Genomic DNA, 27,757 nt, shown 5'->3' with positions numbered 1-27,757 from the left:
CTTAGTGTGCCCCTGTTTTCTAGGTTCCCCACTTGGTGGAAACAACCTCTGTGTCTAGCCTATCAAGATCACTTTCATTTGTCTAAACTCGAGAGAATATGTGCCCAATTTACTCAGCCTCTCATCATAGGACAGCCTTCTCATCCCCATCCTCCCTTAAATATAGAGACCAAAACTGCTCACAGCACTTCAGGTATAGTCTCATCAAAACCCTACAATTGTAGCAAGACTTCTTTACTCTTGAACTCCAATCATTTTGCAATCAAGGCCAATGTGCCATTTACCTTCCTAATTGCTTGCTGTACTTGCATGCTATCTTTCTGTTGCTTGTACATGTACATCAAAATCCCTCAGAACATCAACATTTAAAGGTTTCTCACCTTTTTAAAAAATATTCTGCTCTGCTATTCTTACTACCAAAATGAAAAACCCCACACTTCCCCACATTATACTCCATGGGGTTACTCACTCACTCAACCTGCCTGTATCTCTTTGCAGCCTCTGTGCCCTCCTCACACCTTAGATTCCTGGCTAGCTTTGTATCATCAGCAAACTTGGATATATTACTCTCTGCTTCTTAGTCCAAGTCATTAATGTGAATTTTAAATATCTGAGGCTCCAGCACTGATCCTTGTGGAATTCCACAAGGCACAGCCTGCCCACTTGAAAATGACCCATTTATCCTCAATCTGAATCTTCTATCTAAGCTAATATATCACCAGCTACTCCATGTGCTTTATCTATGTGTATTAACTTTTTGTATGGCACCTTATCGAATGCCTTTTGGAAATCCAGGTTTACAACTATTGGTTCCCTTCTTTCTATCCTACTAGTTACATTCTCAAAAAACACTAATACATTTGTCAAACACAATTTCCCATTCATAAAACCACGTTGACTTTGTCTGAACATATTCTGATTTTATAAGAGCATTGTTAAGACTTCCTTAACAAGAGTGATGTCAGGCTGACTGGCCAGTAGTTCCTCTGTTTTCTCTCTCTCCCTCCTTTCTTGAATAGCAATGCTACATTTGCTAACTTTCAATCTGCTGGGACCATTCTAGAATCTAAGGAATTTTGGAAAACCATAACCAACACATGCACCATCTATGCAGCTACCTCTTTTAGAACCATAGGATGGAAGTGATGGGGATTTGTCAGATTTTAGTTCCTAAAGTTTCTTGGACATTTTTCCTCTGCTGATGTCAATGGCCTCAAGTTCCTCATTCTTATTAGACATAAGGTTAATCCTCTATTTGTGGTATGTAATTTGTGTGAAGACAGACAGAATACTTATTCAATGCCTTTGCCATTTCCTCATTCACCATTCTCCTATCTCTGCCTCCAAGGGGCTAATGTTTACCTCAGTTATTCTCCTTTTTATATACTTTTAAGAGCACTTCCAATCTGTTTTTATATTCCTGGCTTGTTTAATCTCTCATTTTATTTTTCCTCTTTTATGAATCAACTTTTTTGTGTCCGTTTGTTGGTTTCTACCGATATTCCAACTGCAACTACACTTCAAGAAATATTTAATCAGCTGGAAAGTGCTTTGGGATGTTTTGAGATTGTGATAAGTAGTGTATAAACAGAAGTTTATATTTGAAAATTTGCTTATTTTATAAAGCCAGATCTTCCTATCACAGTGTATTTTTTCATTTGTTCATTCCCAGTATCTTGGACATAAACTTCGCTGAAGAATCTCCAACTAGCGAAGGTTGCAGACAGAAGAGATGTCTTTGTAGATTACTAGCTCTACTCTCGCATTAGGAAGCCAAATACCGATGACCAGGTCCTGGGTTCACTATCTGCACACACAAAGCATAAGGTCAAACATAGATCACGGAGGTCATTTGACCCGTCTAACTCATCTTTCCATTGAAAGCTGAGTTTCACCCTCCCCACCTTATCCCCATCATAGCATCCTACTGTCTCCTGAATGATGCAGACCTATTGCCCTCAACCCTATATCTTTGTTCCCTTGTGTTAATCAGTCTGTATGAAGAAGCCATAAGACATAGGAGCAGAAATTAGGCCAATCGGCCCATCGAGTCTGCTCCGCCATTCAATCGTGGCTGATAAGTTTCTCAACCCCACTCTCCCGTCTTCTCCCCATAACCTTTGATCCCCTTACCAATCAAGAACCTATCTATTTCGGTCTTAAATACACTCAATGACCTGGCCTCCACAGTCTTTTGTGGCAATGAATTCCATAGATTCACCAATCTCTGGGTAAAGAAGTTTCCCCTCATCTCTGTTCTAAAAGGTCTTCCCTTTACTCGGGTCCTAGTCTCTCCTACTAATGGAAACATCTTCCCCACGCCCACTCTATCCAGGCCTTTCAGTATTCTGTAAGTTTCAATCAGATCCCCCCTCATCCTTCTAAGCTCCATCGAGTATAGACCCAGAGCCCTCAAACGTTCCTCATATGTTAAGCCTTTCATTCCTGGAATCATTCTCGTGTACCTCCTCTGGACCCTCTCCAGGGCCGCACATCCTTCCTGAGATACAGGGCCCAAAATTGCTCACAATATTCTAAATGTGGTCTGACCAGAGCCTTATAAAGCCTCAGCAGCACATCCCTGCTTTTATATTCTAGTCCTCTCGAAATAAATGCCAACATTGCATTTCCTTTCTTAGCATAGTCCTGAACTTGCCTATTCCAAATCTGTAACTATTTTTGCATTGCCTTGTACTTGTGGTTTAACTTGGATCAGTGCATTGGAGTAATCCATTTCTAATCCATTTTACATTCCTCTACAACAGTAACTATACTTATAAATACGTCACTGGCTTTTAAAATGCTCTGGGGCTGACGATCTGCGAGTTACTGTATAAGTTCAAACTCTTCTCCTCTTTCAGGATTTTTTATACCTCTGTCAGGTCAGATTTTCTTCAAAGTAAAACATCTACATTTACCTATCCTTTTCTCAGTCATCAATCCCCTGATACCAGTGATCAGCCCTGTTACTCCTCCTCTTGCACACATTTCCAGTGCCTCAGTGGCCAGCGCAAATTGGACCATAGCATCTTCCAACTTTTGTTTTATTCGTTTACGGGGTGTAGGCTTCGCTAGCTGGGCCACCATTTATTGCCCATCCCTAGTTACTCTTGAGAAGGTGGTGGTGAGCTGCTGCTTTGACCCTCTGCAGTCCACGTGGTGTAGGTACACCCAGAGTGTTGTTAGGGAGGGAGTTCCAGGATTTTGACCCATCGACAGTGAAAGAACGGAAATATATTTCCATGTCAGGATGGTGCGTGACTTGGAAGGGATCTTCCAAGTGGTGGTGTTCCAATGCATCTGCAGCCCTTGCCCTTCTAGATGGTAGCAGTCGTGAGTTTGGAAGGTGCTGTCTAAGGAACCTTGGTGAATTCCTGCAGTGCATCTTGTGGATGGGGACACACTGCTGCTACAGCGCGATGGTAATGGAGGGAGTGAACGTTTGTGGATGTGGTGCCAATTAAGTGGGCTGCTTTGTCCTAGATGGTATCGAGCTTCTTAAGTGTTGTTGGAGCTGCACTCATCCAGGCAAGTGGGGAGTATTCCATCACACTCCTGACTTTTGCCTTGTAGATGACGGACAGGCTTTGGGGAGTCAGGAGGTTAGTTACTCGTCACACGATTCCTAGCCTCTGACTTGCTCTTGTAGCCACAGTATTTATATGGTTAGTCGAGTACGGTTTCTGGTCAATGGTAACCCCAAGGATGTTGATAATGGGGGATTCAGCGATGGTAATGTCATTGAACATCAAGGGGCCGATAGTTAGATGCTCTTGTTAGAGATGGTCATTGCCTGCCACTTGTGTAGCGCGAATGTCACTTGCCACTTGTCAGCCCAAGTTTGGATATTGTCCAGGTCTTCCTGCATTTGGACATGAACTGCTTTACTATCTGGGGAGTCATGAATGGTGCTGAACATTATGCAATCATCAGTGAACATCCCCACTTCTGACCTTATGATGGAAGAAAGGTAATTGATGAAGCAGCTGAAGCTGGTTGGACCTAGGACGTACTCTACTTCAAAGAGCCATGGATGCTCAGTCATTGAGTAAATTGAAGACTAAGATCCATGGATTTTTGGACTCTGAAGGAATTAAGGGATGTGGAGATAGTGCAGGAAGGTGGAGTGAATAAATGTTGGCCTAACCAGCAACACCAACATCCCATGAACGAATAAAAAAAAAATCCTGCTGCGAGTAACTGATCTCCTGACTCCCCAAAGCCTGTCCACCATCTATAAGGCAAAAGTCAAGGGTGTGATGGAATACTCCCCACTTGCCTGGATGAGTGCAGCTGCAACAACACTCAAGAAGCTTGACACCATCCAGGACAAAGCAGCCCGCTTGATTGACACCCCATCCACAAACGCTCACTCCCTCCACCACCGATGCACAGTAGCAACAGTGTGTACCATCTACAAGATGCAGGAACTCAGCAAGGCTCCTTCGGCCGCACCTTCCAAACCCACGACCGTTACCATCTAGAAGGACAGTTGCAGCAGACATATGGGAACACCACCGCCTGGAGGTTCCCCTCCATATCACAGGTCCTTCTCTGTCACTGGGGTCAAAGTTCTGGAACTTGCTCCCTAACAGCACTGTGTGTATATCTACACCAAATGGACTGCAACGCTTCATGAAGGCCACTTACCACCACCAAGGCAAATAGGGATGGACACTAAATGCTCGCTTGGCCAATGACACCCACATCCCGGGAATGAATAAAAAAAATTCCAAAGGCTCACAATCCTTTGAGAAAATAAATTTTTCTCTATCTTTGCGTTAAATAGCTGACCCTGTACCCTCCGACTATGACCGTACTTTTACGGATGGCAGGCGGGGTGGGATGTAAATTTTGGTACCTTATCAGTGCCGCAGTACCTGCTGCCTACCTGCCCATGGCCCAGCTGTGATTTTTCCAACAACGGGGGAGCTGTCAAGCAGCCAGCTCGTCGCTGAGCAGGTTGATGCCCTTAAATGATCGATTAATGGCCACTTAAGGGTTTTCTTTCACTGCTGCTAGGTCTTCCCAACAGGGGAGGACTGCAGCAAGTGTCCAGCCCACCGCTTGAAACATGTCAGACTTGTGGATGGGAAAGGCGGTATGCCACTCAGAGCCCCCCCCCACCCCCTCACCCTGTCGACCCCTACCCCCACTCCCCTCACTGGGGCCTGCAAACCTGGCCCCAGTGAGACCCTAAACTCACCTATGATCCAGGCTCCACTGGAGCACGCCTGCCTTGGGAATTGATCTGTCCCAGCAGTGGCCACTGCTCCTAGTGACGTTTGGGACAAGAGAGTTGCCGGGCTTGCGTGGCAGATCTCAAAGATGGGACTACCTCACTGATGGGGCCGGAAGACCTGCCCCAGTTCAGCTATTAAAAGGCTTCAGGACAAGCCCCTAGCATAAATTTCAGCCCGATGTACCACAATGCTAGATTTTCTAGCCACGGGAAACATCCTCTCAGCATGTACCTTTTCCAGCCCTCCAAAAAAAATGTTATGTTTCAGTGAGATCACCATTCATTCTTCTGAACTCTAAAGGATATAGGGCCATTATCAATTGGCCTTTGAGCTTAGCCTGCTCTTTGTCTTGTCGATCACTGTAGTGCTGTGACTGATCTGTGTGAAGTCTGTTCTCATTTCCAGGATTTTCTCAGTCCATGTAGATAATCTGATTGGTGATTTTGGGTGAGAGATTAATATCGCCAAGAATACCAGAGATCTCGCCTGCCCTTTGAATAGTTGCCATGGGATTTCTTACGTCTCATCTGACAGACAGACCCTCTGCTACTACAGCACTCCCTCAGTACCTAGGGACTGGAGGCCTTTCAGTTCTTGAATTTGTTTTGCCATTCAATTATAGCATGGCATGCATCTCAAATCCATTCTCCATATTGCTTTGTACCACCAGTAAAGAATCTCACAGGATAGAAGACCACAGGCCCGTTTCTGTGCTGGCTCTCTAAAGATGAATTGCACTCCCCTGCTTGTTCCCTGCAGCCCTAAAATATTTTCCTCTTCAACCATTTATTTAATTTCCCTTTTGAAAGTTGCAATTGAAACTGCCTTTCACGCATTGAAGTTCAGATTATAACAACTTGCTTTTTAAAAGCATTCTCCATTTTCCACCCTGGATTTTTTAGCCAATTATTTTAAATCTGTGCCCTCTGATCACTGACTTTCTTGTCATTGGAAGTAGTTTTTCCCAATCTACTGTATCAAATCCCCTCATAATTTTGAACACGATAAAATCTCCACCTAAAATCTGCTGTAAACATTACAGTACCATCTTCTTTAGTCTCTGGACATTGCTCAAGTCTTTCATCCCAAGCTCTGTTCTGAGAAATCTCTGTTGTACCCTATCCAATACCTTAACATCCTTTTGAAAATGTTGTGCCCAGATTTGGGACACAACGCTCCAGCTGAGGCCTTCCCTAACAAAAATCGATTAGTTTCACTCTTGAAAGCTCCAATTTGCCCATCATCCACAACCTTTTGGTGGAGAGAGTTCCAGATTCCCACTACCCTAGTGCTCTGTGATTTCATTCCTGTACATCCCCAGCTCTAATTTTGAGATTAGATCCCTTTGTTCTGGATTCACTGGCAGAGGAAATAACTTCTCTCTATCTACCCTGTTAAATCCTTTTATCATTTTAAACACCTATTCACCTCACTGAAGCATTGGACTGGAATATATACTCTGGTCCTGGAGTGGGATTTCAACCTCCTGACTTGCAGCAAAATGTTTGCCAACTGAGCCAAGTAGGCAGCTGGGTTCTTGATTGCTACTCGATTGAGATCACTAGTTGCAATACGGACTGAAGATGGAACCTGAAACCTTCCTCTGACTGAGCCCATTTTCCTGTACTCTTCAAAACCCAGTCGAAGGATATATTTTTGTGTAGAATTTGTGTTTCAGGCACAGAGCAAAAGCACCAACATGGATCGATAAGCAGAAAATGCTGGAAATACTCAGCAAGGTCAGGCAGCATCTGTGGAGAGAGAAACAGATTAATGTCTCAGGTTGATGATCCTCCATCAGAGTTAACTCTGTTTCTCTTCATGGATGCTGCCTGAATGCTGAATATTTCCTGTTTGTATTTCAGATTTGAAGCATCTGTAGCATTTAGCTTTTGTACTGATGTGGGTCTGTTCAGCCGAATGGCGTGTTTCTGTGTTCTAACCTGATGTAGCACTGATGCTGGAGCACTGTGTTGAGTATCACCTTTTTTTAAACATCTGTTTCCCACTTCCTTTCTGCAGAAGTTGCTTTTTCTGGAGGTTACAGTGAATATTTTGGACTTCAGAATGATGATGATTCCTTAGCCTATCTCATGCTGTCAAACTATATGCTTCATAGCTTCTACCCAGACTTCATCACCATAGCAGAGGTAATGAGTGATTACCTGTTTGTTACTTGTTACAGAATTAAGCACATGGTGTTGATTTCAGATATTTCTTGTTTTTTATGCCATGGAGTGCTGTGTTGGGCTGCAGTGGAGAGCTTCAGTTGGAAAATGGTGACTGAGGGAGTTTAAGGGTTAAATTAAGGGTTAAATTCTACCTAAAGTCTAGCCTTTCTTTAATTTAGCCATTAACTAAAAATTGCTGTTAGGGTTGGAAGAAGGTGAGTTTTAGACTAGAGCAGAGAGGTCAGCGAGAGCGGTATAAAAGGGCGCAAGAAACAGAGGCCGAGACCAGAGAGGAGAAATGTACTCTCAGGATCATCAGGCGGTGGAGTTTGAAGTGACGTCACGATTCAAAAAGTGACGCGATGCAGGGGAGGCAGCTGATTGGTAAGTAGGGTCAGGTGAGTACTTCTACTTCTACTTTTTCTATTAATTAAACTGTTGCAATCCACCAGCTTAAACAAAATAAGGTGAGAACTTTCAACTGTAGTGGGAGTGTTTGGAGTGGGATAAGGCCCCAAGCGTAGTTAGTATTTTTTAAAGGGAGTAACTAACGAACTTAATCTACAGGGAAGTCATGACAGCAGAGCTCGCACCTGTGATATGCTCCTCCTGCGCTATGTGGGAAGTCATGGATACTTCCAGTGTTCCTGGTGACCATATGTGCAGAAAGTGTGTCCAGCTGCAGCTACTGGCTAACCGCATTTCAGGGTTGGAGCTGCGGGTGGATTCACTGTGGAGCATCCGCGATGCTGAGATTGTCATGGACAGCACGTTCAGTGAGGTACTCACACCGCAGGTAAAGACCGAACAGGCAGAAAGGGGATCGGTGAAACCAGGCAGAGTAGAGGAAGGCAGCTAATGCAGGAGTCCCCTGTGGCTCTCTAACAGATATACTGGTTTGGATACTGTTGGGGGAGATGACTTCTTAGAGGAAAGTAGCAGGAGCCAAGTCCGTGGCACCACGGGTGGCTCTGCTGCACAAGAGGGGAGGAGAAAGAGTGGCAGGTCTATAGTGATAAGGGATTCAATAGTAAGGGGAACAGACAGGTGTTTCTGCGGCCGCAAAAGAGACTCCAGGATGGTATGTTGCCTCCCTGGTGCCAGGGTCGAGGATGTCTCGGAGAGGCTGCAGGGCATTCTGAAGGGGGAGGGCGAACAGCCAGTGGTCGTGGTACATATTGGTACCACCGCCATAGGGAAAAAATGGATGAAGTCCTACAAGCTGAATATAGGGAGTTAGGATGTAAATTAAAAAGTAGGACCTCAAAAGTAGTAATCTCAGGATTACACATGCTAGCGAGAGTAGAAATAACAGGATATATCAGATGAATATGTGGCTGAAGAAATGATGTAGGGGGGAGGGATTCAGATTCCTGGGATGTTGGGACCGGTTCTGGGGAAGGTGGGACCAATACAAATTGGACGGGCTACACCTGGGCAGGATTGGGACCAATGTCCTCGGTGGTGGTGCGAGGGGGGAGGTATTTGCTAGTGCTTTCAAGGAGGGTTTAAACTAGAATGGCAGGGGGATGCGAACCTGAGCAGGGAGACAGAGGAGGGGGAAACAAGGATAGAAAGGAAAGACAAGAAAGTAAGCAGCATAAATGGAAGGCAGAAAAAAACAAGGGAGAAAAACAAATGGGGTCATAGTGCAAAATAAAAGCTAAGATGACTAACAAGGTTAAAAAGACAAGTCTAAAGACATTGTATCTTAATGCGTGGACCATTCGCAATAAGGTAGATGAATTAAGAACGCAAATAGATATAAACGGTTATGATATAGCTGTAATTACAGAGACATGGCTGCAGGGTGACCAAAGATGGGAACTGAACATCCAGGGGTATTCAATATTTAGGAAGGAGAGATAAATAGGGAAAGGAGGTGCAGTAGCACTGTTAGTGAAGGAAGAAATCAATGTAATAGTGAGGAAAGATATTGACTTGGAAAATCATGATGTGGAATCTGGGTGGAGAAAAGAAACACCAAGGGGCAGAAAATGTTGGTGGGGGTTGTCTATAGGCCCCCAAACAGTAACAGAAATATAAGGGAAGGCATTAAACAGGAAATTAGAGACACAGGCAATAAGGGTACAACTGTAATCAGAGGTGACTTTAATCTACCTATAGATTGGACAAACCAAATGAGCAATAATACTGTGGAGGAGGATTTTCTGGAGTGTGTACATGATGGTTTTTTAGACCAATACATTGAGGAAGCAACTAGAGAGCAGGCTATCCTAGACTGGGTATTGTGCAATGGGAAAGGATTAATTAACAATCTTATTGTGCGGGGTCCCTTGGGGAAGAGCGACCATAAAATGATAGAATTGCCCATTAAGATGGAGAGTGAAGAAGCTGAATCCGAAACTAGGGTCCTGAATCTAAATAAAAGGAATTATGAGAGTATGAAGTGCGAGTTGGCAATGATGGATTGGGGAGCCTCAATAAAAGGGTTGACAGTGGATAGGCAATGGCTAATATTTAAGGACCGTATGCATGAATTACAATAATTATTCATTCCTGCCTGGCGCAAAAATAAAACAGGAAAGGTGGCTTAACCATGGCTTACAAAAGAAATCGGGGATAGTATTGGATCCAAAGAGGAGACATATAAAATTGCCAGAAAAAGCAGCAAGCCTGAGGATTGGGAGCAGTTTAGAATTCAGAAAAAGTGGAAAAAAAGATTGATCAAGAAGGGGAAAATGGAACATGGGAGTAAACTTACAGGGAACATAAAAACTGACTGTAAAAGCTTCTATAAATATGTGAAGAGAAAAAGATTAGCGAAGACAAATGGAGGTCTCTTACATTCAGAAACGGGGGAAATTATAATGGGGAACAAAGAAATGGCAGAAGAATTGAACACACATTTTGGTTCTGTCTACACAAAAGAGGACATAAATAATTTTCCAGAAATGTTAGGAAAGCAAGGGTCTAGGTGGGAGGGAGGAATTGAAGAAAATCAGCATTAGTAAAAAAAAAAATGGTGCTAGAGAAATTAATGGGGTTAAAGGCTGAAAAATCCCCAGGGCCTCTGCTAATCTACATCCCACAGAACTAAAGGAAGTGGCCCTGGAAATATTGGATGCATTGGTGGTCATCTTCCAAAATTCTATAGACTCTGGAGCAGTTCCTACAGATTGGAGATTGGCAAATATAACCCCGCTATTTAAAAAAGGAGGGAGGGAAAAAACAGAAAATTACAGACAAGATAGCCTAACATCAGTAGTGGGGAAAATACTAGAATCTATTATAAAAGACGTAACAGAACACTTGGAAAACATTAACGGGATTAGACAAAGTCAGCATGGGTTTATGAAAGAGAAATCACGTCTAACTAATCTACTGGAGATTTTTCAGGATGTAACTAGTAGAATAGAGAGAGGAGAGCCAGTGGATGTTTTTTTTATTCATTTATGGCATGTGGGCTTCGCTAGCTGGGCCAGCATTTATTGCCCATCCCTAGTTGCTCTTGAGAAGGTGGTGGTGAGCTGCCTTCTTGAACCATTGCAGTCCATGTGGCTTAGATACACCCACAGTGCTGTTAGGAAGGGAGTTCCAGGATTTTGACCCAGTGAAGGAACGGTGATATATTTCCAAGTCAGGATGGTGAGTGGCTTGGAGGGGAACTTCCAGGTGGTGGTGTTCCCATCTATCTGCTGCCCTTGCTCTTCTCAGTAGTAGTGATCGTGGGTTTGGAAGGTGCTGTCTAAGGAACCTTGGCGAATTCTTGCGGTGCATCCTGTAGACAGTACACACTGCTGCTACTGTGCGTTGGTGGTGGAGGGAGTGAATGATTGTGGATGTGGTGCCAATCAAGTGGGCTGCTTTGACCTGGAGGGTGTCCAGCTTCTTCAGTGTTGTGGGAGCTGCACTCATCCAGGCAAGTGCAGAGTGTCCCATCACATTCCTGACTTGTGCCTTGTAGATGGTGGACAGGCTTTGGGGGTCAGGAAGTGAGTTACTTGTTGCACGATTCCTAGCCTCTGACCTGCTCTTGTAGCTACAGTATTTATACGGCTAGTCCAGTTCAGTTTCTATTCAATGGTAACCCTCCCAGGATGTTGATAGTGGGGGATTCAGCGATGGTAATGCCATTGAATGTCATGGGGCAATGGTTGGTTTCTCTCTTGTTGGAGATGGCTTGACACTTGTGTGGCACGAATGTTACTTGCCACTTGTCAGCCCAAGCCTGGATATTGTCCAGGTCTTGCTGCATTTGAACGTGGACTGCTTCAGCATCTGAGGAGTCGCGAATGGTGCTGAACATTGTGCAGCCATCAGCGAACATCTCCACTTCTGACGTTATGATGGAAGGAAGGTCATTGATGAAGCAGCTGAAGATGGTTGGGCCTAGGACACTACCCTGAGGAACTCCTGCAGTGATGTCCTGGAGCTGAAATGACTGAGCTCCAACAACCACAATAACCTTTGATCCCCTTACAAATCAAGAACCTGTCTATCTCGGTCTTAAATACACTCAATGACCTGGCCTCCACAGCCTTCTGTGGCAATGAATTCCATAGATTCACCACTCTCTGGCTAAAGAAGTTTCTCCTCATCTCTGTTCTAAAAGGTCTTCCCTTTACTCTGAGGCTGTGCCCTCGGGTCCTAGTCTCTCCTACTAATGGAAACATCTTTCCCACGTCCTTTCAGTATTCTTTAAGTTTCAATCAGATCCCCCCTCATCCTTCTAAACTCCATCGAGTATAGACCCAGAGTCCTCAAATGTTCCTCATATGTTAAGCCTTTCACTCCTGGGATAATTCTCGTGAACCTCCTCTGGACCCTCTCCAGGGCCAGCACATCCTTCCTGAGATACGGGGCCCAAAATTGCTCACAATATTCTAAATGTGGTCTGACCAGAGCCTTTTAAAGCCTCAGCAGCACATCCCTGCTTTTATATTCTAGTTCTCTCGAAATAAATGCCAACATTGCATTTGCCTTCCTAACTACCAACTCAACCTGCAAGTTAACCTTAAGAGAATCCTGGACTAGGACTCCCAAGTCCCTTTGCACTCCAGATTTCTGAATTCTCCCCCCATTTAGAAAATAGTCTATGCCTCTATTCTTCCTACCAAAGTACATGACCTCACACTTCCCCACGTTGTATTCCATCTGCCACTTCTTTGCCCATTCTCCTAACCTGTCCAAATCCATCTGCAGCCTCCCCGCCTCCTCAATACAACCTGTCCCTCCACCTATCTTTGTATCATCTGCAAACTTAGCCAGAATGCCCTCAGTTCCTTCATCTAGATCATTAATGTACAAAGTGAAAAGTTGTGGTCCTAACACTGACCCTTGCGGAACTCCACTAGTCACCGGCCGCCATCCTGAGAAGGACCCCCTTATCCCCACTCTCTGCCTCCTGCCAGACAGCCAATCTTCTATCCATGCTAGTACCTTGCCTCTAACACCATGGGCTCTTATCTTACTGAGCAGCCTCCTGTGCGGCACCTTGTCAAAGGCGTTCTGGAAGTCCAAGTAGATAACATCCATTGGCTCTCCTTTGTCTAACCTACTCGTTACCTCCTCAAAGAATTCTAACAGACTTGTCAGGCATGACCTCCCCTTGATGAAACCATGCTGACTTTGCCCTATTTTACCACGCACTTCCAAGTATTCTGAAATCTCATCCTTGATAATGGACTCTAAAATCTTACCAACGACCGAGGTCAGGCTAATCGGCCTGTAATTTCCCGTCTTTTGCCTCATTCCCTTTTTAAACACGGGGATTACATTAGCGATTTTCCAGTCCTCCGGGACCCTCCCTGACTCCAGTGATTCCTGAAAGATCACCACTAACGCCTCCACCATCTCTTCAGCTATCTCCTTCAGAACTCTAGGGTGTAATCCATCTGGTCCAGGTGATTTATCCACCTTCAGACCTTTCAGTTTTCCTAGCACCTTCTCCTTGGTAATGGCCAACATACTCACCTCTGCCCCCCGACTCTCTTGAATTTTGGGGATGTTACTCGTGTCTTCCACCGTGAAGACTGACGCAAAGTACCTATTTAGTTCCTCCGCCATTTCTTTGTTCCCCATTATTACTTCTCCAGTGTCATTTTCCAGCGGCCCAATGTCCACTTTTGCCTCTCTCTTACCCTTTATATATCTAAAAAACTCTTGCAATCTTCTTTTATATTACTGGCTAGTTTACCCTCATATTTAATCTTCTCCCTCCTTATTTCTTTTTTAGTTGTCCTCTGTTGGTCTTTGTAGGCTTCCCAATCCCCTGGCTTCCCAGCTCTTCACCGCATTATATGCTTTCTCTTTAGCTTTTATGCTGTCCCTGACTTCCCTTGCCAGCCATGGTTGCCTCGTCCTCCCTTTAGTATGCTTCTTCTTCCTAGGGATGAATTTTTGCTGTGTCTCCCAAATAACTCCCAGAAACTCCTGCCATTGCTGTTCCACTGTCTTTCCTGCTAGGCTCATCTCCCAGTCAATTCTGGCCAGCTCCTCCCTCATGCCTCTAGCTACCTTTATTCAACTGTAATACCGTTACATCTGATTCCAGCTTTTTCCTCTCAAATTGCAGGGTAAATTCTATCATATTATGGTCACTAAGTAAGTGCTGCTTGATACACTGTTGATAACCCCTTCCATTACTTCACTGATGATGGAGAGCAGACTGATGGGGCGGTAATTAGCTGGGTTGGATTTGTTCTGCTTTTAGTGTACAGGACATACCTGGGCAATTTTCCACATAACCGGGTAGATGCCAGTGTTGTAGCTGTACTGGAACAGCTACAACACTTGGCACAGTGGTGTATTTGGATTTCAAGAAGGCTTTTGATAAGGTCCCACCTAAGGGGCTAGTGGGCAAAATTAAAGCAAATGGGATCAGGGGTAATATAGATTGAGAATTGGTTGCCAGACCGGAAACAAGAGAGTGGGGATAAATGGGTCTTTTTCCAGATGGCAGGCGGTGCCTTGTGGTGTACCACAGGGATCAGGGCTTGGGCCCCAACTATTCACAATATATATATATATAAATGTCTTGGATGAGGAAACCAAATGCAGTATTTCCAAGTTTGCTGATGATGCAATACTGGGCGGAGTTGTGAGGAAGATGCATGGAGGATTCAGGGTGATTTAGACAAGTTGTGTGTGTGGCAAACACATGGCAGATGCAGTATAACGTGGATAAATGTGAAGTTTCACACTTTGGTGTGCAAAATAGAAAGGCAGAGTATTTTTAAAATGCTGATATATTGGGAAATGTGGATGTACAAAGGGATCTGGGTGTCCTTGTACACCAGCCAATGGAAGTAAACAGGCAGGTGCAGTAAGCAATTAGGAAGGCAAATGGTATGTTGGCTTTCATTGCAAGAGGATTTGAGTTCAGAAGTAGGGATGTCTCACTGCAGCTATACAAGGTGAGACCACGCCTGGAGTATTGCATGCAGTTTTGGCCTTCCTACCTAAGAAAGGATATACTTGTCATAGAGAGAGTGCAACGAAGGATAATTAGGCTGATACCGGGAATGGCAGGACTGTCGTATGAGGAGAGATTGGTTCGACTGGAGGGTGTATTCACCAGAGTTTAGAAGAATGAGAGGGGATCTGATTGAAATGTATAAAATTCTAACAGGGCTAAACAAACTAGATGCAGGGAGGATGTTTGCCCTGGTTGGGGAGTCTAGAACCAGGGGCCACAGTCTCAGGATACGGGGTAGGCCATTTAGGACTGAGATAAGGAAAGATTTCTTCACTCAGAGGGTGGTCAACCTGTGGAATTCCCTACCACAGAAGGCTGTGGAGGCTGGGTCACTGAGTATATTCAAGAAAGAAATTGATAAATTTTTGGATATTAGGGGCATCAAGGGGTATGGAGAGAAAGCGGGAATATGGCGTTGAGATAGAGGATCAGCCATGATCACATTGAATTGCGGAGCAGGCTCGAAGGGCCGAATGGCCTACTCCTGCTCTTAGTTTCCATGTTTCTATGTTAGCTTTTTTAAATTACTACTCCTGTGAAGGTCTGATCTTTAAGAAGAGAAATGTTCAACCTGGGGAAGGAAACATTTACGTTTCAAACAGCTAGTCTTGGGCCAGATACATAATGCGTTAGATGCAACTTAATGCTCTCTCCCCAGTGTTCTATCAAACACTCCCAGGGCAGGAACAGAACAGGGCTCGATGCGGAGTAAAGCTTCCTCTACACTGTCCCACTAAACACTCCCTGGACAGGTACAGAACGGGGTAAGATACAGAATAAAGCTCCCTCTACTCTACACTGTCCCATCAAACACTCACAGGACAGGTACAGCATGAGGTTAGATACAGAGTAAAGCTCCCTCTACACTGCCCCCATCAAACACTCCCAGGACAGGGACAGCACGGGGTTAGATACAGAGTAAAGCTCCTTCTACACTGCCCCCGTCAAACACTCCCAGGACAGGTACAGCATGAGGTTAGATACAGAGCAAAGCTCCCTCTACACTGCCCCATCAAACACTCCCAGGACAGGTACAGCACGGGGTTAGATACAGAGTAAAGCACCCTCTACACTATCCCATCAAACACTCCCAGGGCAGGTACAGCATGGGGTTAGATACAGAGTAAAGCTCCCTCTACACTGTCCCCATCAAACACTCCCAGGACAGGTACAGCACAGGGTTAGATACAGAGTAAAGCTCCCTCTACACTGTCCCCATCAAACACTCCCAGGACAGGTACAGCACGGAGTTAGATACAGAATAAGGCTCCCTCTACTCTACACTGTCCCATCAAACACTCCCAGGACAGGTACAGCATGAGGTTAGATACAGAGTAAAGCTCCCTCTACACTATCCCATCAAACACTCCCAGGACAGGTACAGCATGAGGTTAGATACAGAGTAAAGCTCCCTCTACACTGCCCCCATCAAACACTCCCAGGCCAGGGACAGCACGGGGTTAGATACAGAGTAAAGCTCCCTCTACACTGCCCCCGTCAAACACTCCCAGGACAGGTACAGCATGAGGTTAGATACAGAGCAAAGCTCCCTCTACACTGCCCCCATCAAACGCTCCCAGGACAGGTATAGCACGGGGTTAGATACAGAGTAAAGCTCCCTGTACACTATCCCATCAAACACTCCCAGGGCAGGTACAGCACGGGGTTAGATACAGAGTAAAGCTCCCTCTACACTGTCCCCATCAAACACTCCCAGGACAGGTACAGCACAGGGTTAGATACAGAGTAAAGCTCCCTCTACACTGTCCCCATCAAACACTCCCAGGACAGGTACAGCACGGAGTTAGATACAGAGTAAAGCTCCCTCTACACTGTCCCATCAAACACTCCCAGGACAGGTACAGCATGAGGTTAGATACAGAGCAAAGCTCCCTCTACAATATCCCCATCAAACACTCCCAGGACAGGTACAGCACGGGGTTAGATACAGAGTAAAGCTCCCTCTACACTATCCAATCAAACACTCAGGGCAGGTACAGCACGGGGTTAGATACAGAGTAAAGCTCCCCCTACACTGTCCCCATCAAACACTCCCAGGACAGGTACAGCACGGGGTTAGATACAGAGTAAAGCTCCCTCTACACTCTCCACATCAAACACTCCCAGGACAGGTGGAGCACGGGGTTAGATACAGAGTTAAATTTCCCTTCTATGTGCCCCAAGAGTGCTGTTGAACCATCCCTCAGCATCAAACCGCTTCCTGCTGCATCAGTTATTTATCTCCCACATAAGCCTCCCTGCAGTTTCTGAGAGCTAAATTGCCTCTTTAGTAACAAATAATCCCGTGTCCACTGAAAGTACCTGAGTGAGGCCGTTCAGACTTACCTCACGAGCAAACTTTCAGTCTGGGCTGGATTTGAATCCATGGTATAGAGGTGAAAGACTATGTTTAATCCAATCCCACCTATCAACCTTTTTTTTTTGATTAGAGGCATGGAAGCAAAATGTAGTGATGAGGTCCCTACTTTTATTATATAGCTATTTCGTTTCTATTTAGTTACCCTATATGTTGCTCAGTGGTTTATTTATTCTCAGTGTGAATGATGTACCCTCACTTACTCAGTACATCTGGTGGCCATGATATTTTTGTCTCCTGCTGCGAATCATGCGTGAATCTTATCATGACAGCTCAGTTCTTGTGCAAAGCTTCTTCACCCGCTACTCCATTTCTCTGCCAATAAAGCAGTGAAACCAATGTGGAGAGACTGGAGAAGCTAAGATTGCTCTCCTTGGTGCTGAGAGAAGATTAAGAGGAGATTTAACAGAGACATTCAAAACCATAGATTTTGATAGAATAAATAAGGAGAGACTGTTTCCACTGATAGAAGGGTCAGTAACCAGAGGACACAGGTTTAAGACAATTGGCAAATGAACTTGAGGGAAAATGAGAATGTTTTTAATGCAGTGGGTTGTTGTGATTTGGAGTGCATGCTTTAAAGGCATGGTGGAAGCAAATTCAATAGTAACTTTCAGTGTGGACATAAGATAAATACCTGCAAGGGGAAATACTTGTAAGTCTATGCGGAAAGTGCAGAGGAGCTTTACCTAAGAGCATGACGAGCCAAATGGCCACCTTTTGTGCTCAAACATTCTATGATGCTGTGCCCATTTTAAAGATGGACTTTTAAGTGTTGTGGACTGTACCATGAAACTGCTCGCTGTCATACAGCTATCAGCGTAGACAAACAATGTGTCAATGCTCAGCATGAGGTGACATCAACATTTTTATTTACCTAACTAATGTGTGCGCTTCAATTTTGATGTAATCTCCATGAGACGAGTTGGATTCCATGGAGATTATGCTGCCTTGCGTGGTTATAAAACACGATCTCTTCCACATTTGGGTTAAATGATTTATCCAAACATAATTCATCAATGCCCACTCCCTGCAAAGTCCTGTATCCATCTTGTAATGCTGGAGGAAACATTCTGATCTTTTATAGGCAGGCATTGCGTTTACCAACAGTTCTCAGCGGATGAAAAAAATTAACAATTTGAGGACTACAGACGATCATTTGCTGCATTCTATCTGATGTCGGACATGCATAACCTTAGATTAGCTCGATATATTCCCTGACATTGAGGTGCCATTAAGTCTTTGCTATTTGGCTGGCAATTGAAAGCTTTTGGAACTAGTTTTAGGCAACACAATGGCATTTAAGCTGTTCCCACTTCCTAAATGGATACGGAGAACAAATGTTTGAGGAGAAATAAGATTATAATATACAGTAAAAAGGAAGGCACGAGAATATGAGGATGAAAGTGACAGAGCAGCATTTAAAACTTTTAATATTCATGTAATTCTTCGTGGGCGGAATTTTACGGCCCTGTTGGAGCAGGTGCAGGACCGGTGAGCTGTTCAAAAGTCCATTGACTTCGGCAGGACTGTAAAATTCCATCCCATGTTTCAGTAGTTTATGGGTTAGCATTTTCAATAACAATGTTGTTCCAGATGTTTGCCTAGCTCTGTGCTGTCATGATAAATAGCACCCAGGACTACGGTGTGCGTTGTGACTAATTGCCGAAGTGGTTCTCCTTGGTGACAGAGGCTTCACGGAATTAACATCATGTAAGAGTTAACGTTCTATTGATAGCAAGAACTGGAGCAATCAGTCAGCAATTTGGTACTGAAGAGAAAAATGAATACATATAAGTTGTACTTCACCAATCACCTCCTGCCATGGTTATGGTTTCCTACTGTTACAAAGCATCATGGTCAAGTAATATGGCTAGTTAAAGCCCTTCACCGCCTCCCTCTTTTGCAGTAGCTGCTGGCACTGTGAATCACAGAATGAGTACAGAATTGGAGGAGGCCATTCAGCCCGTCGTACCTGTGCCGGCTGTTTGAAAGAGATATCCAAATTGCCCCACTACCCTGCTCTTTTACTATAGCCCTGATATTTTTTTTTTCTTTTCCATGTTTTTTACATCCAATTCTCTCTTGAAAGTCATGGTTGAATCTGCTTCCACCAGACTTCCAGGCAGTGCATTCCAGATCTTAAGAACGTACTATGTAAAAAAGGAAAACATTCCTCCTCATGTTGCCTCTTACGGGAGCCAAGTTAGTAACATACAACAATGTAATAATGACCAGAAACACTTTTTGTGATATTGGTTGGGGGTTAAATGTTGGTCAAGGTAATGGCGATATTCACAGAATCGCATAATCTCACAGTGCAGAAGAGGCCCTTCGGCCCATCGAGTCTGCACCGACGCGTGAGAAACACCTGACCTACCTACCTAATCCCATTTACCAGCTCTTGGCCCATAGCCTTGAATGTTATGACATGCCAAGTGCTCATCCAGGTACTCTTTAAAGGATGTGAGGCAACACGCCTCCACCATCCTCCCAGGCAGCGAATTCCAGACGGTCACCACCCTCTGGGTAAAAACGTTTTTCCTCACATCCCCCTCTAAACTTCTTGCCCCTCATCTTGAACTTATGTCCCCTCATGACTTACCCTTCAACTAAAGGGGAACAGCTGCTCCCTATCCATCCTGTCCAGGCCCCTCATAATCCTGTACACCTCAATCAGGTCGCCCCTCAGTCTTCTCTGCTCCAATAAAAACAATCCAAGTCTATCCAACCTCTCTTCATAACTTAAATGTTTCATCCCAGGCAACATCCTGGCAAGTCTCCTCTGCACCCCCTCCAGCGCAATCACATCCTTCCTATAATGTGGCGACCAGAACTGCACACAGTACTCCAGCTGTGGCCTCACCAAGGTTCTATACAACTCCAACATGACCCTCCCTACTTTTGTAATCTATGCCTCGATTGATAAAGGCAAGTGTCCCATATGCCTTTTTCACCACCCCACTAACATGCCCCTCTGCCTTCAGAGATCGATGGACACACACGCCAAGGTCCCTTCGTTCCTCATAACTTCCTAGTGTCATGCCGTTCATTGAATACTTCCTTGTCAAATTACTCCCTCCAAAGTGTATCACCTCACACTTTTCACGGTTAAATTCCATCTGCCACTTATCAGCCCATTTGATCATCCTGTCTACATCTTCCTGTAGCCTAAGACACTCAACCTCACTGTTAACCGCCCAGCCAATCTTTGTGTCACCCGCAAACTTACTAATCCTGCCCCCCACATGGTCATCTATGTCGTTTATATAAATGACGAATAATAGGGGACTCAGCACAGATCCCTGTGGTACGCCACTGGACACTGGCTTCCAGTCACTAAAGCATCCTTCTGTCATCACCCTCTGTCCCTTGCAACTAAACCAATTTTGAAACCACCTTATCAAATTACCCTGTATCCCATGTGCATTTGCCTTCTTTATAAGTCTCCCATGTGGGACTTTGTTAAAGGCTTTGCTGAAATTCAAATATTGGTGTGGGATCTTTTATGTCCACTTGAGAGAGCATGCAGGGCCTTAGTTTAACCATCCAAAAGAAGGCACCTCTAGCAGTGCAGCACTCTCTCAGTACTGCACTTGGCTTGTTGGTCAAGATTTTGCATGTGGGGACCTGGTCATGATCCAATGTTTCAATGGCTTCATATCTCTTCCCACCTTCCAAAAAATACTTGTCGGACATTACTAATTGTGAAATAAAAACAGAAAATGATGAAAAACTCATCTGTGGATATAGAAACAGAGTTAATATTTCTGGCCTCTCTTCCTTTTTATATATTTAAAGAAGCTCTTACTGTCTGTTTTTATAATACTTGCCAGTTTACCCTCAAAGTTTACTTTCTCCCTATATTTTTTGGTAATCTTTTGTTGGCTTTTAAAACTTTCCCAATCCTCTGCCACATTGTCATTAGAGTCATTGTATGTTTTTTCTTTCAATTTTATAGTATCCTTAACTTCCTTGGTTAACCACGGTTGGTTTATCCCCTTCCTAGAATCCTCCTTCCTCACTGGGATATACCATTATTGTGAGCCATGAACTATTTTCTTAAACGTCTGCTATTGTTCCCCAACTGTCTTTTCTGCTAAACTCCTTTCCCAATCTACTCCAGCCAATCCTACCCTCTTTCTTTTGTAATTGCCCTTATTTAAGTTTAGCGCAATTGTTTCTGACCCAATTTTCTCTCTCTCAATCTGAATGCTAAATTCTACTGTTATGGTTACTGTTTCCTAGGGGATCTTTTACTCTGAAATCATTTATTAAACCTGCCTCATTACACAATGATAGATCCAAAATAGCCTGATCCCTGGTTGAATCCACAACATATTGTTCTAGGAAAGTCACTATGAATTCACTATGAATTCTTGATCATGGCTACCTCTGCCAATTTGATTTTCCCAATCTGCATGAAGATCAAAGTCACCCATGATTAATGTACTGCCTTTTTTTACATGCCCTCGTTATCTCTTGATTTATTCTCAGTCCTACAGCATAGCTACTGTCAGGGGGCCTACAGACTACTCCCACTAGCGTCATCTTCCCCTTGTTATTTCTTACCTTCACCCATATGGATTCTACATCTTCCGATCCAAGATCATTTCTTGCTATTGTACTTATTCTATCTCGCACTAACAAAGCTGCCCCACCACTCTTTCCTTCCTGCATGCTCTTTCGAAAAGTCTCATACCCCTGAATATTTAGTTCCCATCTTTGATCTTCTTGTAACCACGCCTCTGTAATGACTATAAGATCATACCCATTAACCTCTACTTGTGCCATTAATTCATTTATTTTGTTCCCAATACTACATGCATTTAAGTAAAGGGCCATTAATTTTGCCTTTTTACAATTTTTATCCTCCCTTTGACCCTAAATGCTTCTTGTTTGAATGTTTCTGCACTCTGTCCCTTCCTGTCACACCCTGGGTGTCATTACCTAAATAGCTGCCCTGCAATGCTGCCATGTCCCTTTGCTTTGTATGCATACGTATCCCCGCTCCAGAACCCTCCCCTGCTCCCCCCATCCCTCTTACCTTGTTTAAAGCCCTCTCTATAGCCTTAGTGATTCGATTCGCCAGGACACTGAGCCACACATTTAACTCCTTGACTTTGTTTATCCTCTGCCAGTTTGCCCGTGGCTCAGGTAGTAATCCTGAGATTATTACCTTGGAGGTTCTGTTTTTTAATTTAGCTCCTAACTGTTCAAATTCTTTCAGCACAACTTCCTTTCTAGTCCTATCAATGTCGTTGGTACCAATGTGGATGAAAACACCTCGATCCCTCCCCTCCCACTCCAAGTTCCTCTCCAGCCCTGAGGAGATGTCCTTAACCCTGGCACCAGGCAGGCAACACAGCCTTCGGGACTCATGCTCATGGCTGCCGGGAACAATATCTATCCCCCTAATTATACTGTCCCCAACCACTACTATGTTCCTATTTCCTCTCCAAACTTCAATGACTCCCTGTACCATGGTGCTGTGGTCAGTTCGCTCATCCTCCCTACAGTCCCCGCTCTTGTTCACACAGCTTGCAAGAAGCTCGTAACTTTTGGACACTTGCAGGGGCCGAGGCACCTTGAACGGTACCCCCTGGATCCCCTTACCTGCAGTCACACCCTCCTGTCCCTGATCACAGACCAAATTAAATGACCTAATCTGAGGGGTGTGACCGCCTCCTGGAGCAAAGTGTCCAGGTAACTTTCCCCCTCCCTGATGTAGCGCAACGTCTGCAACTCAGACTCCAGCCCCTCAACTCGAATACGAAGTTCCTCGAGCTGCAAACACTTACTGCAGATGTGTTCGCTCTGGATCACCATGGTGTCCAGCAGCTCCCACATGCTGCAGCAGCAACACACGCCTGTCCTGCCATCACTATCGTATTTCATTTAATTGATTAATTAATTACTCTAGTTTCCCTGTTCTTTACGCTTGAAGAATCCCCTAATCTTTACACTTTATTGTAATTAGTTTTTTTACACCAGTATCGATCTTATACTTAACCAGCTGTTTTTAAGAATGAGAGAGAAAAAAAATCTAGAGACCTAAACACAAACTGAAGACCTTCCTTTTACTTTAAGACTGGAAATACTGACCAACCCTACTCACCAATTAGCTGCAATTTCCTACATTATAACGGTGCCTTTGAAAGATCCTTGGTTGTCTGTATTAGGGATGGCCAATAGATGCTGGTCTTGCCAGTGGTGCTTGCAACCCTTGAATTAAGAAAGCAAAAGAGCACTTTGGGATGTCTTGAGGTCATGCAAGGTGCGATATAGATGCACATTTTTACACGGTTTTGAAACATTGTGATGCACACATATCAGGTTGCTATGATTCAGAGCTGGAGAATCATAGAAGATAGTACACAAAATGAAACCATTCAGCCCAGCAGTCTTGTGCTGGCTATTTGAAAGATCTGTCCAACTGGGCCCACTAACAGCTCCACTGCTTTTTCCTTATAGCCCTGTAAATTGACTTGCCCTCCACATACCCATCAGTTATGCACTTGGCAAAGCAAGTGTCCAATTCATCACCAAATTATACAGACCAAACAGTGCAGGCTTGGTTCCTGATCCAGGCTTGCAATTGAAGGCCTCCGAGCTCTTGGACTGGGGAATGAAAGATCCCTCAAAATGTTCCTACATAAGAACAGAAGGAGGGAATAGGATAACCGAGTGTGGTGCCTTTCATGGAGAGTGTAGCCTCTTTCTCAGCTGTCTAGGCTCACCTTTGATGATTGCCTACTTACGTAGGAAACTGACCAGCAGTAAAAATCCAGCTGCTGTGTCTAGCCTCTGCTCCACATCATGAAGCTTGGAGCATTCTGACTAAAGACATCATCCCTCACCCCCCTCTACCTTTCACTCTAGGAGCTATGTACTTGGGTGAGGATTCCTTGGAATGTAGGAGGTCAGTGAGTGATTTTATTGAGATTTTTTAGGATTTTGAAAGGCATTGATGGGATAAATGAACTTTTTTCCCGCTGGCGGGGAGCCTAGAACAAGGGGATGTAGGCTTAAAATCAGAGCCAGGTTGTTCAGGAGAGACGTCAAGAAATACTTCTTCACACAAAGGGCAGTAGTAGTATGAAACTCTCTCCCAGTAGATGCTAGCTCAATTAATTTTAAATCTGAGATCAGTAGATTTTTGCTTGCCAAGAGTATAAAGGGATAAGGGACTAAGGCTGTCGGATGTAGTTAAGATACAGATCAGCCAAGATTGGATCGACTGGTGTCAGAACAGGCTTGAAGGATCGAATGGCCTCTTCCTGCTCTTATGTTTGCCACTAGCTGTGGCCCTGTGCTCCAGCAAGAAACCTGTGCCTCGAGGAGGGAGGATTCTGAAGCACCTCCGTTAAGGCATCCAGCCCTTTTCAGACTGTCAGGCTACATTTACTCAATTCTATCAAGAGCAGCATGAATATCCCTCTCAGCACTGCTCCAATGTTAGGTTAGACCAGTGAAGGTTTTGTTTAATGATCAGTAAAATGGCAATGCAATTGGTTAATGTTCTGAATGAGCAGGGTATCATTCCTCTGAAAGCATTGATTCAATTGTGAATAATGCAGCATGTGCTCGATTATGTAGGTAATTCTGGCAATGCACATAAACCCTATAATCATCAGCTCCACATCGTCTCCTCCCGGGCCTGATGAGAAGATATCCCGAAGGAGTGCATTGCCCTTCTGTCGCCGTCCTTCCGTGTCACACAAGAATTCTTCTCAGACGCTGCACTTATTTAATTATGCTGTTGCTCAAGACGCAGCAGACTTCTCATGCTGAGAGCGAGAGTAGTTTTTCCTCTGATGCCAATTAAGTGGCATCAGCAGTCACAAATACTCAAGTGAATGATCTCAGTGGGTGATTCTGCAAAAAAAATTGAGAAGGACTGAAGCCAGTGTAGAAGGAATAAGGACGTAGTTACCTGTATTAAAGCAGGGTTACTGTTAATCCAGTATTGTTGCTATAATGCAAAGCTTTGATCCTAGTTCTGAGGCTGTGTAGACTGTGCAATACTGACCCCTGCTGCCTGCAGTTTCAAACCCTGAGAACGCACTGCTGCAAAGGAGAACACAAAGGGTTCAGTGGGCCTGCTCAGACATATGCCTTGTCACTAAACCCTACAAACCCAGAAAGTCCCAATGCGGAGAGCCCTGTGCTGAATCCGTCAGTCCCAGCTGGATATTACAGTACATCCCAAAGAGGTATATGAAAGAAAAGTGACTGCATTATGTAGCTCTTTCACAACCTCAGAATATACCAAAACGATTTACAGCCAATAAAGTACTTTTGAAGTGTAGTCAGTGTTGCAATCATTCGTACACAGCAAGGCCCCACAAACAGCAATGTGATAACGACCAGATAATTTGTTTTGTTAGTGGTGTTGATTTGGGGATCAGTATTGACCGGGACAGTAGGGCGAAGTCCCCTATATCTTCTTTAGAATAGTGTTGTGCTTTTTTATTGGCCATCTGCAAGGGAAGGTGAGGCCTTGGTTTATCATCTCATCCAAAAGATGACACTCCCTCAGAACTGCCCTAGAGTGTAGTCTTGATCTTACCCAGGTTCAGTCTGGCAGATCTGTCCTTCGGGACTCAGTAAAAGGGCTACCAAGCCACTCTTGGTGATGTACATTGAAGTCTCTGACCCAGAGTATGCTCTGTACCCTCGCTACCCTTAGTGTCCTTCCAAATGGTGTTCAAAATAGAGCGCTGATTTATCAGCTGATGAAGGGTGATAGGTGACAATTATGATAATCTGGTAGTTTCATGATTATCATTGCTGAGGCTGGCTTATTTCTAGATTTAGTTCTTGAATATAAACTCCCCCAGTTGCCATGGTGGGATTTGAACTCCTGTCTCCAGAGCATTACTCTAGGCTTCTGGAGTCTAATAACATTACCGCTGTGCTATCATTCCCAATATCCCGGCCAACGTTCAACTCTCAACCACCAAAAACAGATTAATTGTGATTTATCTTATTGATATGCGTGAGGTCTTGCTGTGCACAAATTGGCTGCTGCCCTATGTTGTTTCTGTGGAAAAGTGGACTCTGGAGGAGAAGGATATTAAATCGCAATTGATACCACTATACTAATTTGAAATGCGTTTTTCAGGACGTGTCAGGAATGCCCACGGTGTGTCGGCCTGTCATTGAAGGAGGCGGCGGGTTTGATTTCCGTTTGGCTATGGCTGTTCCAGACAAATGGATCCAGGTAAGCTCCTAAGTTATGCACAGTTTAGCTGGCAGATTCAGGGATGAAAAGATCTACTGGGGTTTGCAAATGGTCAGAACTTGCTGTTAATTTATGTTGCTCTCCCACTTGCTTTGTACTCAGCTTTCTTGTTATTTTTAAGAGCTTGTGGATTTTCGTATTAATTAACCATTAAACTCAGCATAGTAAATTCAGTCTGTTAAATAAGAGTTCAATTTTTTTTTACACAGCAAATTTTTGTGATCTGGAATGTGATGCCTGAAAGGGCGATGGAAGCAGATTCAATAGTCATAACTTTATAAGGGGAAGGATAATGGGCCAAATAGCCGCCTCCTGTGCTGTAAATGACTGTCTCTAAATACTTGAAGAAGTAACATTTCGAGGCCTATGGGGAAAGAGCAGGGAGTGGGGCTAATTGGATGGCTCTTTCAAAGAGCTGACACAGTGGGTCAAACAGCCTCCTAGAATTCTATGCTTCTATATAAGTCCTTTCTAATGATTGAAAGCTGTGAATGCCTATCAACCTCTGTGACCCAAAAACGGAACCATTTAAACTATGGAGTCTCGTTCCTGCATGTTTCAAAAGGGTCATTTTTAAAAATAAAACACGGAAAATGTCGGAAATACTTAGTATGTCTGGCAGTATCTGTGGAGAGACGAACAGAGTTAACATTTCAGGGCTGGGAAATTTCATCAGATCTGATAAAAGTGAGAAATGTATTAGATTTTGAGTGAGTGAAAGGTAGAAAGTGAGAAAAAGCAAAAAAAGGAAGGCCTGTGATAGGGTGGGGGTGCAGGAGAGATTAAATGACAGGAGGTTCTGTGATGCTAGGCCAAAGGGTAATGGAACATCCTTCATAAGGCATGGTGCCTCGAGTTGCTGGCAGTGCTCCAGGGCAAAGCCCCATATATCGTCTTTAGAATAGTGTCATGCTTTTTATTGTCCATCTGCAAGGGAAGATGGGGCCTTGATTTAACATCTCATCCAAAAGGTGACACTCCCTCAAAACTACCCAGGTGTGACCTAACCAGGGCTTTATATAGCTGAAACATGACTTCCATCCCCCTCCCCATCCCTCCTTGAATTCTAGTCCTCCAGATATAGAGGCAAACATTCCATAAGCCTTTCTGATTATTTTTTGCCACTGTCCATGACATTTTGATGATTGATGTACCTGGACACCCAAGTATCTTAGAATCTCCACTGTTTCTAGCTTTTCACCATTTAGAAAGTACCCTGTTTCTCCTTATTAGCTCCAAATTGGATAACCTCACTTTGGCCTATACTGAAATCCATTT

The 27,757-nt window shown here is 44.2% G+C and overlaps 1 protein-coding gene across 5 annotated transcripts in view; it reads left to right on the top strand.

The window, feature by feature from the left end:
- gbe1b (glucan (1,4-alpha-), branching enzyme 1b) overlaps positions 1-27,757 on the top strand; it is a 599,646-nt gene that overhangs the window by 341,979 nt on the left and 229,910 nt on the right. For all 5 annotated transcript variants that reach the window (XM_078560420.1, XM_078560417.1, XM_078560416.1 and 2 more), the window contains exons 9-10: positions 7,266-7,393; positions 26,360-26,458. In XM_078560420.1, the coding sequence (XP_078416546.1) occupies positions 7,266-7,393; positions 26,360-26,458 (227 nt within the window). The remainder of the gene's footprint in view (positions 1-7,265; positions 7,394-26,359; positions 26,459-27,757) is intronic.

Source organism: Cetorhinus maximus, chromosome 16 (assembly GCF_964194155.1).
Source record: "Cetorhinus maximus chromosome 16, sCetMax3.hap1.1, whole genome shotgun sequence".
NCBI classification, from domain to species: Eukaryota; Metazoa; Chordata; class Chondrichthyes; order Lamniformes; family Cetorhinidae; genus Cetorhinus; species Cetorhinus maximus.
Note: the sequence above shows the minus strand (reverse complement) of the source record. Positions and strands in the feature narration are given on the sequence as shown.